The sequence below is a fragment of the Lutra lutra genome, chromosome 11, assembly GCF_902655055.1.
Source record: "Lutra lutra chromosome 11, mLutLut1.2, whole genome shotgun sequence".
Classification (NCBI taxonomy): Eukaryota; Metazoa; Chordata; class Mammalia; order Carnivora; family Mustelidae; genus Lutra; species Lutra lutra.
The window spans coordinates 81,366,878-81,382,612 of NC_062288.1; the positions used below are offsets into that span (position 1 = coordinate 81,366,878).

Here is a 15,735-nt window from a genome sequence, read left to right on the forward strand (position 1 = left end):
TGAATGCTATCGGCAAAATGATGCTCTGTCCCCCTTATTACCTCTCACTGCAAGTATCTAAGCCACCAATGCCAAGTAGGTTGTCATTGGAACGGATTATTTACCTCCCTTTAAAAGCCCATAAGACCTCCTTCCATTATGCCTTTAATGCATAAAACCCAAACTCCCAGGTTATTTTTATCACTTGTATTTTCCGCTCTGTACCTTCTCATCCAGAGAAATTCACATCACTCTCCAACCTGGCAAACTTGTCCGTTACCTCCTCCGTAACTTAAAATCTGTAATCAAGAAAATCCCCCAGATGATAGAAATAATCCAAGCAGCTATACAGCTAGTCTCTGCCAAGCCCAGACCTTAACCCACAGCCAGGGGCATGCAGGTGACGTCAAAGGGCAGTTTTCTAAAGTGGCACCACCTGGGCATCACGGGCTCTCTACGAGTTACCTAAAGTGGAGTCTTCTGTGCACCACTTTAGGGAAGATCAAAACAAGTCTTCCCACATTCCAGCCAGGGCTTACATTAACTTCCATGGGACCTGGAACACCAGCCTCCATGGAGGTCGCTCAGTGGGCATGAACAAGAGGGAGAGCCAAAGATGGAGTCCGTGTCATCAGCACTCCTACAGATTTGTCGAGCAAAACCCAAAATGTATACGTATGTATACAGGTATGGATACAGGTTATAGACCAGAAAACTTAGATCTAGTTTTATATTCTGAGTAATACCAATGGCTAGAACATGGAATAAAATCTCAGTAAGCATTATGGGGAAAGAATTAATTCTATTTAAAAATCCATACGGTTTAGTGACACATAATTTTCTTTCTGTAATACAAGGTAATTGTAAAATGCATACTGGGGACCAAGAGAATGCCGAGGTCTCTACAAACTTAGGGTGCTATTTTGCCAGAATTAACAAATGATTTTGCTTGGTATCATTTCTTGCATTTAATGTGCAGCAAGAACTACACAAAAAGATCCTGAGCTTAGTTACATGAGAGAAAAATCTCTGATTCCTTTATATAAAAAAATATGTACATGACAAAATACTTTTGATATATAATAACTTCAACTCGACTGCTTTCCAAGTGAGATTCACTAACTGGAAAGCATCATTTGTTAGGCAGTCCTGGTATTCTGGAAGATTCTTTGGCAGTTTTTGGTCAACTGACGATTTAGAAAGGATTTAAAGAGCCAAGTTTCATTTGGGATTTAAGTGGTGAAAATACAGTCTAATTTCTTGATGAGAAAACCATGAAGTTAAAAAACTAGCAGGTTTTTAGGCTTATTTATGTACGTGAGAGAAGACAGGACCAAATCCATAATCAACAGCAGGTAAATGCCATGTCTGTTTCCTATTTTAACCTGTGCTAATTCCAAGAGTGATTGCTGTCCTTTACAAATAAACAAAACAGATAAACAAGTGGACAAGCAAATCTTTGAGGACAGCGCATTTGAAATAGCGAGCAAAGTATTGCTTACTGCTGGTATTACTTGTTATTTTTTTAAAATTTCGGTTAATAGTTGTTAACATGCCATTATTTGTTAATTTTCAACAGGCCATGTTCTTGGTCACTTTCCCAATCATCAAGAAGGAGATATGGCAATCCATTCGTATTCTTTTTTCCCTAGTTTCCCTTAAAACCAAAGTTTTGTCTGTACAGCACGGTTTAGATCAATGCAGTCAGAATAATTGGAAATTAAAACCAAAACATCTTGCAGGTAGGCTTGGCATAGATGAGAATTTGTGTGAAAAGTTTAGTTCTTATTCATGGGATTTTGTTTTCACATTTCCAGTGGGTTTTTTTTTTTTTTGAAAGCCTCATTTTTCTTTCTTTGTTCAAATGAAATTATAAATTAGCTTGGATATCAATAAACCTCATAAATCTAAACATCCCCCCCCAAATGGTCTACTATTTAAAGAACTGCTTGAACAGCACTGAGTTTACTTCATTTGCTATTCTCTGTGCAGTATGAAACAAAAAGGACATTTGACTTCATCATGTCTAATTTTTTGCCCCTCTTCTTATTTTTAAGGAGACTGCAGTGACGGTGGAAATCATAAGCCATGTGTAACCCAGGGGTGGCATGGTTAGGAGTGCTACTGCCCTTGATCAAGTTCACTCATTCAGTCCTCAAACCAGCACTGCCTCCAGTGATCAAGAATCGACCTTTCAACATCTTCTGGGCTGCCCCAACAATGCAGTGTCAACATTTCTTCAATGTGGATTTGAATCTTCAGTTATTTAATATTATATCAAATCCCTTAGAGACTCAGAGGGGATCAACAATTGCCATATTTTACCCAAATGAATTAGGGTATTATCCTTATTTCTCTCAAGATGGAAAACCCTTTAATGGAGGGATACCACAGAATATGAATCTTTCTAAACACCTCAAGAAGACAGCTGATGACATTGCACGTGTTGTCTCTTGGTGGAGATCAGAAGGTCTTGTTGTCATTGACTGGGAAAGCTGGAAACCCCAATGGGATAGAAATTGGGGTCATAGACTAATATATAAAAACTACTCCTTAGCCTTCACCAGAAACCACCATCCTGACTGGTCAGAAATGAAAGTGAATACAGTTGCCCAACAGGAATTTGAAAATGCCGGAAGGAGTGTTATGCACACTACTCTCACACTGGCTTTAGAAATGAGACCAAAGTGTTTATGGGGCTTTTATCTCTACCCAGACTGCTACAATTATGATTATAAAATAAACCCACAGATGTACACAGGTAAATGCCCCAATGATGAAATTTTCCGCAATGACCAACTCCAGTGGCTATGGGAAAAAAGCACAGCACTTTATACTTCAATATATCTGGATAAAATATTGAAGTCAAGTTTAAATGCTTTGAAATTTGTTCATTATCGAGTTAGGGAAGCCATGAGGATTGCTGAAATGGCTAGACATGACTACATTTTGCCAGTTTTTATTTTTTCCAGACCATTTTATTTGCATAGTATTGAAGATTTATCACAGGTAAGGAAAAAGTACACTCATCTAAAAATGGAAATTTAGTACAATGACTATACAAAATCTGTGAAAAAAATGTTTTAGTATAATTATTTTCCCTTAATAATAGAATACTATTTTATTATTAAAGGTACATATTTTTTCAAATGTTAAGTCAATTCTGAAACATTATCACTGACAATTAGATGTTTACTTGGTTTTAAGATGATGATTCTTATCAGCTTAGCATTTTTAGGGGTTTCCTGAAACCCCTTGAGTTAAATGATGCAACAGATCAAGCTTGAGTTAAATGATGCAACAGATTAATTTTTAACCCTGGAGAAATTTCAGAGTCCGCTTTTAAATAGGGAAGAGTAATAGCAATTTTGCAAATCTAAAACATACAGAACAAAGCTTGGGTAAATTGTTAAGCAGTTACAGTTTTTGTTATATTGCATCATTATGTTTTTACTAAGTTCATTGAAAAATACCATAAATTCCATTGATTTTATATTGAAGAGTCTACAATGTGATCTAGTGGCTAGTGTCAAGACTTTAAAAACAGTTTATGTAAATAGATACTGTCCTTTGACTTAACACAAAGTAGGAGGCACAAAGAGGTGGGAAGGAGCTTGATTGGAAGATAATGAGTTTGCTGACATGTGGAAGTATTCAAGATTTAGCTAGATTGTCATTTAGATAGGACATTATTAGAGGGCTTCAATGGTTGGATGGATAGCTAGATAAGAAAACCCTTAAATCCTCATCCATACCTGTGAGCCCACCGTGCTGTACTCCACTACCCAACACAGACACAGGGCCATTGGAAAGACAACACCGCTCACTTTATTAGACTGCTTATGTTTGAGATGAGGACGTTTAAAAGCATTGTCAATTCTTCCTCAAAATTTTCAGAATAAACAACTACTGACACAAATGCTGTTGAGTAGACTTGACATTGTATCATTAAGGATTACTCATTAATGGGATGTTCATTCAATAAGTTTAGGAGGAAAAGAATCATAACATCTTGACAAAAAGCTGGAGGATCTCAGAGGTGTCTAATCCACTTCTCACCCAAACATGGATTCTTACTTATCTGGCTCTGCTTCAGCACTTTTCCGTGGCTCTCTCCCTAGTCCAGGAGAAACACTGACACTTGTGGACAGTGTTAATTCCCAGAAAGTTCTTGAGTATGTTGAGTCTACTCTGCCCCTGGATAACTTCATACCATTAATTTTAATTCAACCTTCTGGTGCAACCTAGAATAAATCAAATCCTTCTTTCAGAAGTCAGGTCTCCAGGTATTTGAATACATCAGTTGTACCTACCAAAGTCTTCTCATAAGTCATTCCTCAACAGATCTCTCAAATCATGTCACTTTCTCAGATCCTTTTGGGAAAAAGACTAGGTTATATTTATTCAGTCCACAGTTATTTACTGAGTGCCTATAATGTGTTGTATTAATAATAATAACAGTAACATTAATAATAATCAATATTAATATTTAATTAATTAATATTAATTAATAATAATAATTAATATTAATAATATTGTTAGTTTCTACCATTATAATTATTACTATTAATAATTATAATGGTAGAAACTATTAATAGTCCATATAGCTAGATAGTTTGTCTTGAAAGAAAACAAGAGAATGAGATGAGTCACATTTTAATGAAAGTCTTATTCATGGGGCGCCTGGGTGGCTCAGTGGGTTAAGCCGCTGCCTTCGGCTCAGGTCATGATCTCAGGGTCCTGGGATCGAGTCCCGCATCGGGCTCTCTGCTCAGCAGGGAGCCTGCTCCCTCCTCTCTCTCCACCTGCCTCTCTCTCTACTTGTGATCTCTCTCTGTCAAATAAATAAATAAAATCTTTAAAAAAACAAAAAAAGAAAGTCTTATTCATAACTTTCCTATTTTTTGTGCTATTAGACTTATGACATAAATTATGGGCTAAGTAATTTCTGAGCTCTACTTCAGAAATCAATAAACCACATACTCTACTTACCAAAAACTATAGAATTAATCTGATTATTATAGTGAAGCATTTTAATACATCCTATTGGCCTTCATCAATCAACAAATGATATGAATCTTTTTTACCTATTGTCTAAATACCATAACTTTACAAAGAAATAATTTAAAATACCAACTCTGTTTGATATTTTCTTTCAGAAGTTTCTCAATTTAAGTGAAAGACTTGATTTACATTTAAGGATTATGATACTGGCTAGTAAAATAGAAGAAAGATTTCCTTTCTTGTTATATTACCTATACAAATTGTGGAACAGAAGCACTAGTGTTATTGGAAGCTTCCCATAAGCAGGGACACTGTGCTGTGGCACAGCCATTTCCTCATCCTAGTATTTGAACACTGTGTTTTTGCACTGGATCTCTGGTTCTCCACACCTTGGAAGGAAGGAAAGAATGCAGATTCCTTCATCTATCATCTTTTCTCTGTTCCATCTCTGTTCCATCCCCTTATGCCCTGCATCTTTGTTCTTGCTCTATAATCGTGAACATAACCTTCACAGTTTCTTGTCTTGGTAAATTATAATCTACTTAGTTGCCCAGCTTGTGTCACTTGTATCCTCCCCGCTCTTTCCATTATCCAAGAGATATCCATCTTTGTTTCCAAATCACTCTTCTTCTGTTTTACAAGGACTGACACTGCCTTCGTTGAGACCCTCATCATTTCTCATTCGGCAGCGTGCATCACCTCCTAACTGGTGTCCCTCCCTACCATCTTGACCTCCTCCTCCAATACATGTTTTATGTGACAGCCAAAAACATCTATCCAAGTTGCAAATTTGGGGTTTTCCAGTACTAAAACTCTTTTTGTACTTTAGTCCGAATAATTTAAAATAGCATAAAAGATTCTTTGCATTTGGATCCTCCCTATATACAAAGATTCAGATGCCGTCACTTCTTCCCCAGTCCCCTGTGTTTTACCACAAGAGCTCCTGGCAGTTCTCTGGGTGGACTGATTTTCTTCTACATAGGAACCTCTGCCCTTATTCTTCCTACTATACACAAAATTGTGCCTTCTCTAATCGGTCTTATGAATTTGCACTCATTTCCAAAGACACATCTAAAATCTCACCTCCTGAAGCTTTCCAAAGGAAGATTTCCCAGACTCTTCCATGTAGAATTAAGCAGTACCTCTGATCTATATGTCTAGTGGGACAATATGGAACTAAATCTGTTATACTATAATCACTTGTTTTTTTTTAATCACAGCAAGCTTTGTTCTTTTTATTATTATTATTATTATTATTGTTCAGTGGTTACAGGTAGTATAACATCAAAGTTAAGAGTTCCAGCAAATTATAATTACTTGTTTATATGTTTGTCTCAACCATCACACTAAAGAGCTCCCTTGAGGACAGGAACTGGAATCTATTTCATTTTTATATTCTTAGTGTCTAGAATATTGCCTGGAACATCATAAATATTTATCAAACAAAAGCTAAGCATCCAAGGCAGAATTACCTTTCCTAATTCTGCTCTACAGTATTTTTTTTAAGAAACACAGACAACATTATCAGTGTGGTTTTTTTTTTTTTTACCACAATTGATGGGTTGAGTCTTATCACTGACATGTCAATGACTAAATTGAGTTTGGCAGAAACTACTTGTGATACTTCTCTTTTCTAGGAAGATTTAGTACATACAATTGGCGAGAGTGCCGCGTTGGGGGCAGCAGGCATAATATTGTGGGGAGGATACGAATACTCTGATTCGAAGGTAAGCAGTGATTTTTCTGTCGGCATCTTGAATATATTCCCGATACTGCTTTTGGTTTTACTTTTCCATATCAGGGACAAATGGTTATCTGCTCCCATTACTTTAATGAAGTTCAAAGAGTACAGGGACTAACATTGTTTGAGCACCTACTCTGTGGCTAGTGTAGCCTGGAAAGAGCACAGGTTTTCCAATCAGACAGCCCTAAGGGAGAATTCAATTTTCATGTTCTAGAAGTGTAATCTTAGGCTAATTAGCCTCTCTGAGTCTTAGTTTCTCCATCTAAAAAAAAAAAAAAGAAAAAGAAAAAGTAAAAGGTACAGAAAAAAACCTATTCTGCTGGGATTTCAGTAGATGCAATGATAGAATGTATATGTGACAAAGAAAAAGAATAGTAAATTTTAAAAACAAATATTATTTCATCCACATTAAGGGGGATGGGTTTTCTAAAAATGGCTCTTGATTGCCTGATCAACAAAGATAGAAATGCTCGTGGGAGGAAAAAAATATATGTATATAAAGTTTTATTAACAATCTGCTCTTGATCGTAGTAGTGCCCCCACAAAATAACTATTATTTTTCACAACTGAATTTGAACATGTTCTATTGGTCGCCGGTCACACTGCCTAAGTGAAAATTCTGAACCGCAGCTTTTCTTCACTTGCAGGTATGAACAGATAGTCTCATTTTCAGGTATTAAAACATCCAGTCTCATAACACATAAAAAGGGCCATCTCTTTCTCATTCAGTGTGGCACGAATGAGAACCCGCACGGAAGAGCTGTTAAGAGCAGGAGGCCGGAAGTTGGATTGTCTGGGGTCCGCTGCGTGCTTTTTGTCACCTACTAGCCGTGTGACCTTGAGCAGCTCATTGACTCTACAATTCCTCTATCTGTAAAATGTGGGAAATAATAGTATCTTCTCACTGGGCTCTTATGCGAACTGCATCATAACATGTGTAAAGCGCTTAAAACAGTGCCTGGGATGCGGGAAGTGCAAGGTACGCGTTGGCGATTATTCGGGTAAATATTTCCTGCCCTTTGTCCCCATAGCCCCTGCTTAAGTCTTAGGTATGGGGAAGAGGAATGTGGGTCAATTTCTTTGTTCATTTGCTTTAAGGAACGGTGTGGGAAACTGGGTTGGGAGGAGACAAAGTGGGCAATGTTAATTTTTATTTATTTGGACATTTATAATTATTTTTGTCTTTTGAAGTTCTTCCCACACAACCGCCACATAGGAACTGGCTCTTTTTTTGCATGAGGGGTCACTGAGATTTGATTAGAGACACTCCCACACAGCCTGCAACTCAAGCATACCCCCAAGGCTTTGCTCCTGAGGCCTTGGTAAGAGGAAACTGTCAAATGCTCAGGTGGGGAAGGCTGCCAGAGCTGTAGGCTGGCAAGAGGATAAGGAGATCGCACTGGAGTGTGTTAGGTTGGAAATGCTTGTGAGACTTGTAGGTGGAGATGTCACCCAGGCAAAGTCTGGGAAGTACACATTCGGGAGTTCTATTTAGAGCAAGGAGATGGGGTGAGTGTATCCAGAAACTACAGCTGGAGAAGAGAAGAGGTCTAAGAATTAAGCCTGAAGTTCTCCAGTGTTCAGGGGTAGGAAAGATGAGCAGAACCTAGCAAAGGACACTATGAAGGAACATCCAGTGAAGTAGAAAAAACCCAGGAGGGGGTGATGTCCTGGGAGCTAAGCGAAGAACGTATGTCAAGAAAGAGGGCAGAACGGAAGATGCCCAAGTTGAACTTGATTGTACTTACCTGGGTTCTATGCTCTCTTTGATTATAGTCTTCCCCCAATCTCTCTCTTTCTTGTTCAATGGTTTGCTTGTTTTTATTTTATTCCATCGGTTCTAAAACCTCCCCTCAGATAAGAAGTCTGGTCCTGACGAAAAATAGCATCTGTTCCTAAATATAGCATGAGGCTAGCTTAGACGGATGTCGCTGGACCAAAACATGACACGTGAGATTTTCAGCCCTTGTTACCATCCGAAGTGACACCTTGTTAAACTGCCTGTCATTAGGAGTTTACTCTGTCTTGTAACTTTCCATTGGAACCCTCTCTGTCCTTACTAGACGGATTCACAGTATTGATGCCTCTTCTCACTGAGAAAATACCCCACCTCTTGAATTTAATTGGAGTTTAATTATGGACCAGTGTTAATATTGATCAAAATCACTGAAGTGCTAATGGAGAATTCATTGTATGTTATTAATGAATCTCCTAGGATTTTCCCCAGTTCCTCCTATATGGATCAAGGCAGGAAATTATCTGACCTGTAATATTAGTGTATATTTAGTATGGATGTTGAGGATGTTTCACAATGAAAGTTAAATTTATAAAATAACCATACCATATTAATGCTGATCTTTTTAAGATGCTACTAAAAATATCTCTTTATATGAATTCCTATTTAAAAACATAGATCTTCCTCCTCAGCTTTACCAAATGCAAATCTTCAGGTATTAATACCACCTGTATAATAATAGAATCATATTTTGAAAAGGGAACTAAACAGATCTCTACTTTTCCTACAGGAGACCTGCTTATCTGTGCAAAAGTCTATCCAAGGGTCATTGGGCCATTATGCTGTTAACGTGACATCGGCAGCTAAATTCTGCAGTCAAAGTCTGTGTCACAATAATGGAAGATGTATCCGAAAAATCCCCGAATCCTCCTCCTATCTGCACATGCCTGGAAGCAGCACTAAGAAATCCATCCTAAGTAAGAGTTTCAGATTCATCATTTCTCCAAGCAGTAAACTGAAGACAATAAAGGCCATGAAGAATGGATTTGTGTGTCACTGCTATCATGGCTGGCACGGAGAATCTTGTCAGCAACACTCTTCAGATCTCTTGAGAGGGAATAGTAAGGCTCTTATGACTAACTTTAATTTATCAGTTTTTCTCAGCATGACCTTAATCTACAATTCTGTGGAATTCTCTCACCTCCTCTTTCAAGGTCAATTTTTCTTTGAAATACTGAAGAGTAAAAAATGCTGGGTTCCCCCCCCCCCTTTCACTTAAGCTACTTCTAAAATAGATATTGGCTTTAAAGTAAAACATTTTTCCAAAGTGATCATTGGCTCCAGTCCTTGCCACAGCGATTATTGTATGGGGCGCCTCCTTTGTGCTGGGCGCTGGGGATGAGGAAATGAATACCCAGAAGTCCCTGCCCTTGTGGAGCTTAAATTCTTGTGAGAAACTGAACAATAATAAGTAAGCCATAAATAAATACACATATATCAAATGAAGATAAATGTTGTGGAAAATAATAAAGGATGGTGAAGGGACCAGGGGGTGTGGTGGAGTACAGGAGATTGTATAAGGGTAGACAAATAAGCCCGCTAATGTGATGACCTGAAGGCGGAAGCACAGCCCAGCTACACCCACATTCTTGGAATGGGGAATAAGGAAGAGCAAAGGCAAAAACCTTTAAGTGGGAGCAGATGTGAAGTGTTTCAGGACATCAAGAAGGCCAGTATGGCTCATGCAGGAGGGAGAGGAGAGGGCATGGAGAACCAGGTCATTCATTAACTTTGTAACAGACTCTTAGTCTGAGCAAAGGTATTTATTTTTTTAATAATTAAATAGAAATTTCTGGAGGAAAGCCCGTCAAATAAGATACAATATCTACATTTAAAAAATAAATACACACTTAAATTGGATAGAAACAATAGCATCTACTAGGATTGGATCGATATTGCTACAATGTTCTTGAGACTCCAATCATTTATAACAAATCGGGAAATTTGTAGTTAAGTCATATGGAATATGGAGCACACAATAACATGGGAGCTAAAAAAGGCAAGCATTATGTTCTAGCTATTTGTGTTCCAGGGACTGGGAATTCCTAAATAATTCAAGTGATCCCAGGATACCAAGTCATAAGGCAAGAGGAATCAATTCTAAATTCTGTCGGGTTCAGTTTTTATCAGGAGCAACTCTAGGGCTCTTAGAAATTGATTTGGCAATCATACTCATCAGATGGTGAGTCCTATTAGAACCCTTTAAAATGGAATTTATATAAAAAATTCTTTGATATTTGCTGGCTTATTAAAGTATACTGTATCTAAGCAACTCATTTTCTTTCAATTCTCGATGCATGTTAAGTCATTTGAAAAATTCATTTGGTCACTTGGGCTAACCTAGTTATAATTCAGGTCAATGTCTTTCATAAAGAGAGATTAATCTCAAAACAGATTAATAGTATCCTAAATACTATTTCCCTCAGCTTAAGGAGGATACTGTCTGACACTTTCCAAATATTGCACTTTCTTATGTACTTCATCTTGGCCCACATATAGAGTGTGGATACATAGATCACACTCAGATTTGGACTTCATTTTTTCATTTGTCCATTCATTCATTCATTTTCAAAAGTAGTAAAAGTTAAGGAGGCAGTGGAATAGAATAATTCAAATTGAGGGCTCTTTTCCAAATTCCCCTATTTTGTTCGTATTCTGTTGCACCAAGGCTGAAATTACAATCATTCAATTCTTTTGCCCAAACAAGAACTGTTTTTACAACTATCAAAGTTGGCACTAAGCCATAAGTAGTGAAAAGGAATGGCTCTTATCCTTACAGGGATGTTTTCAACTTTATTCTATCAAGGTTTTGATATGTAATGAACTCCACTAAAGCAGGAAAAGGCACATATTAATAAGTATTATCACCATTTTGAAGATGAAGAAAGTAAGATATGGAGAGAATGAAAGGTATAGGCAATTTTACCCACTTATCAATGAATACAAGTATAGGATACACATCACTGCTCTCTACTGTTTAAACTTAACAGTGCATCCAAAATAATCAAGAATAATAAGAATTAAGGTAGATGAAAGAAAAAGAGAATACATATAGAAGATACATAGAAGAAAATAGGAAATATCCCCAATTCTACAATTCACAGATAATCATTTTTTTCTAAGTAAAAAATGTTAAATTTTATGTCACTTAAATTTAATAGCAAGCAAAAGAAACTAAAACCCAAGGAACTACCACATTTCAATAACTGATTCTTCCAAACTTTGTTTTTTTAAAAAATCTCCTTAAAAATAGATTATGAAAAACATTTAATTTTGTTGTAAATTTATTTTGACTTGCATAATTTTGGGTTTCCAGACTCTAATACTTAGTAAACTATCTCTTAAAAATGGGAAGTCATCAATTATGTCCAATCCAAAGACAAAAAATGCACCCTTCTATTTCTCTTGTAAAAAAAATCTTGCTACTGGGATCGAGCCCCACATCAGGCTCCCTGCTCGGTGGGAAGCCTGCTTCTCCCTCTCCCACTCCCCCCGCTTGTGTTCCCTCTCTCGCTGTCTCTGTCAAATAAATAAAATCTTTTTTAAAAAAATCAAAATTTATACTCTATTCCTATGCAATAATTCTTCAGGAGACATTAATAAAGGATACATCTGTAAGAAAAATAGCTTTTTAAAAAAATTTTTATTTATTTATTTGACACAGAGAGGGAGAGATCACAAGTAGGCAGAGAGGCAGACAGAGAGAGAGAGGGGGAAGCAGGCTCCCCGCTGAGCGGAGAGCCCAATGCAGGGCTCCATCCAAGGACCCTGAGCCGAAGGCAGAGGCTTAACCCACTGAGCCACCCAGGCACCCCAAAAAATAGCTTTTAAATAGTAGAGATCACTTTAAAAATGAAACAGACTTTCCAAGATGATAGGTCTCCTTGTTAGAAACCCCAAAAGCACCCATTTCTCTCCTGACTTGCCTGAACAATGGCACTGTCTCTTCAAGGCACTGTTGTTTCTTATCACCCATTGTTCAAAAATTAAAATACCTTTTATTTGGACACAAACTTTTTTATCAGATCCTTGTTTTTTTCCAGTCTCTTAACTATTTCACATCACAATCAGATGGAATGTTTGTCTTCATCTCAGAAACAGAATGTCATAATCATACTTTCTGTTCCTCACTAAATTCCTGTCATCTTTATTTTAAATTAGAGATAGTCTTTACAAAGCCTTGTAGCATTCCCTTTTAATTTAGACTCTTGTCTTTAGCTCAGGACAATTTTCTTTTATTATTTTTCAATGGTTTCCTTTCTTCCATTTTCTCTATCCACTTACGAAATTACTATTAAATGGGTCTTAGTTCCAGTTCTGTACGTTGCTTTCCTTTCCGTGATTCTAAGTCTTTGCTGCTGTTAGACAGTTTATTCTGTCCCACTTTCTCTAAGATCAGCTGTTCATGTTATTGATTTCTCCTCTTTCATACTGTCCATGTGTATCAAATGTTTGGTGATCCTCGGCCATCTCTTTACATTCATGAAGGACCTACGTGACTGGAAAAACTGTCCTAGGGATTTCCCCTCCCCACATTTCTTTGGGCATATTTACTCAACAGGATTCTTATGTGGAACAGGAGGATGGACTGTATGTAGACGGTGAAAGGGGCTGGGGCAGGTTGGCAAGTCAGATTCCATGTGGAGCATGTGAACAGAAAACAGGCAAGTCTAGTAGGAACCCTCACAATTATCAAAGTAAGGAGAAACTTACCATAGAAGAAGTATAATTCCTCATGGGCTGAGAAGGCTTTACTTTTTTATCCCCCCATGACCACTAGGGAGACCAGTTCCTCTTTTATAGTTCCAGTAGCCAAACTCTGAACTCTACCTAGGAAGATCTTTGTATTTAAATGTACTGGGGTCATGGGGCACCTGACTGGCTTAGTTGGAAGAACATGTGACTCTTGATCTCAGGGTTGTGAGTTCAAGCCTCACGTTGGGTGTAAAGATCACTAAAATAAATAAGTAAATAATGAACTTAAAAAAATGTCCTGGGGTCAAACGTCTTTGCTACTTCTCATTTTATATACTCTGGGGAGTTAAATGGTCTGACTGGTTCTGCTATACTGGCAGAAATATTTAATTGATTGCTCTGATAATTAGTCCTCAACACACTTGATCTTTCGGGTACCTTGTCTCTGCACTAGGGTTTCTCTCTCCAAAGGAAGGAATAGCTCATACCTCTGCAGTAACTTTCTACTTTGTTTTTTTTTTTTTAATTTAAATTTCTGATTCAATTTCATCTGGTTTCAATTCTTTTTTTTTATATATAGATTTTTATTTATTTATTTGACAGACAGAGATCAGAAGTAGGCAGAGAGGCAGGCAGAGAGAGAGGAAAAGAAACAGGCTCCCCGCTGAGCAGAGAGCCCGATACGGGGCTCTATCCCAGGACCCTGGGATCATGACCTGAGCCACCCAGGTGCCCCTGGTTTCAGTTCTTAAGTTATGTCACCACGTCTTATTTTCAGGTTTGTATCATATTTTTTCTAAGGGCATACGCCGAAAACAATGCAGTAAATACATGTGCTTAGTGCATCATCTTGAACCATTGATTCCAGTAAATGAATGTTGTATTTACTCAGGATGATAGCTAATGCCTTGCTAAGAGTTAGTTATTCCATTATCATCAAAGACAGCCATTAGAATCTATTTTTCAAATAATATATATTGTTGTACACATAGCATTTGACCTCTCTTTTTTTCTTTAATCTGGAAATCTTTTAAATATAGTTTTCTTTACCTCTCTATTTTCCAACTAAAGTCTCAATCAAAGTTTTCTTTCTTAAGTCAGTGAATTTAAGTTGGGTATTTTCAGAAAGCAATGGTCACTTCTACCAATATGCTTTTAAAAGAGTCTGAGTTTGGTTATAAAGAGATTTAATGCAAGCCTCCAGTTTAACTTGGAGGACTGAGTCACCCCTGTAATGACATGTTTCTCTGAACCACCACAGGGCATCCTTTGCCACTCAACCTCTGTTTGGCATCAGGTGACTAAAGGGCCAGGAGCAAACAAAAGCAAAGGTAAAACATACTTTTTGTTCTGTTGGAAAAAATGTAAGGACTGTTTTTTAGAAATATGTTTTCTTAGGGGAGTTAAAAGAAAAAGTAATTTGTTTTATTTCTTGGAATACCCCAATTTCTTTTCTGGACTAACTTTATTTACTTTGCAAATAGTTTACCTTTCAAAATGTGAGCTTGCTTTTATGAACCGAACACTCTACAAAATATATTTGTCACTGGTAGTGATAAGTTAAGTTTCAGTTAGTTTTTTATTTTTTGTAAATTGATATTTGAAACTGATTCTCCTTTGAGGTTTGTTCCATTTCTCCTCTACAAGCACAGTTTCTTTGAAAAGTAGCTTTTTGCAGTACGTTGGTTATCATAACCTTATACTTATAATAACATCAGAATGTTACTTCCCGGAGTAGATTAGAAAACTAACTGTAAACAAGCCAAGGGAGAGAGAGCACCACAACTTTGATATTTTTTGTAACATAGCTGTGAGGAATTCTTCAAGCTAACTTTATACACCTAAATAGTTATCTTTAGAATGTAATTGCATTTCTTTATTGGATAAATATTTTATTCTTGCTTAATTTTTAGTGAAGGATAGTTTTAAAGATATGTTCCATTGTTATCATATCTACAATGATGGGCAGTATTAGAAGACTGTTATTCAGAAAAGGAAATTCAGTTTTTGGGAAATATAGGACATTTAAAAGGGTTCAGAAAATGGATTTTTTTGCCATATAAATAGATTTTGAGTTTTCTTTCCAAACACTAAAAATGGGACTGAATACTTAGAGATGACAATCAACAGTCACTCCAAATAAGAAAATCTCTCAGTAATTGGGAAGAAGATATATACATAGGTAGATAGATTTAGATTTTCCAGAAAAGAAAGAGCAAGTACGACAATAATATAAGAAAGATAAATCTAAAACCATTTAATCTGGAGACAGAAAATTTCCAAATGATGGAGAAAAAAGTCTACTTCAGTGGTTACATATATCAAAGTTAAGGTGAAAGATCTGAAAAATTATGAGTAGAGTAAGGTAGTGTAGGCAATAAAACTTGGTGTCTCTAAACCCCTTTGCCAATTCCTGAATAACTAACTTTAATCTAGAACCATAGCTAATTGGGATACTTATCTTAGTGATAAATACTGATGTAGTAACAGCTAAGAAAGTTTAGTCATATGATTTATG

General features: G+C 36.9%; 1 protein-coding gene across 1 annotated transcript; it reads left to right on the top strand.

The window, feature by feature from the left end:
• The first annotated feature begins 1,175 nt into the window (after positions 1-1,175).
• On the top strand, positions 1,176-9,744 carry LOC125081000 (hyaluronidase-4-like). The gene is given in 5 exon segments (XM_047695313.1): positions 1,176-1,334; positions 2,037-2,988; positions 6,621-6,710; positions 9,253-9,636; positions 9,638-9,744. Coding segments are annotated over 4 exon segments (1,458 nt in total). The 5' UTR covers positions 1,176-1,334; positions 2,037-2,067; the 3' UTR covers positions 9,701-9,744.
• The last annotated feature ends 5,991 nt before the right edge of the window (positions 9,745-15,735 follow it).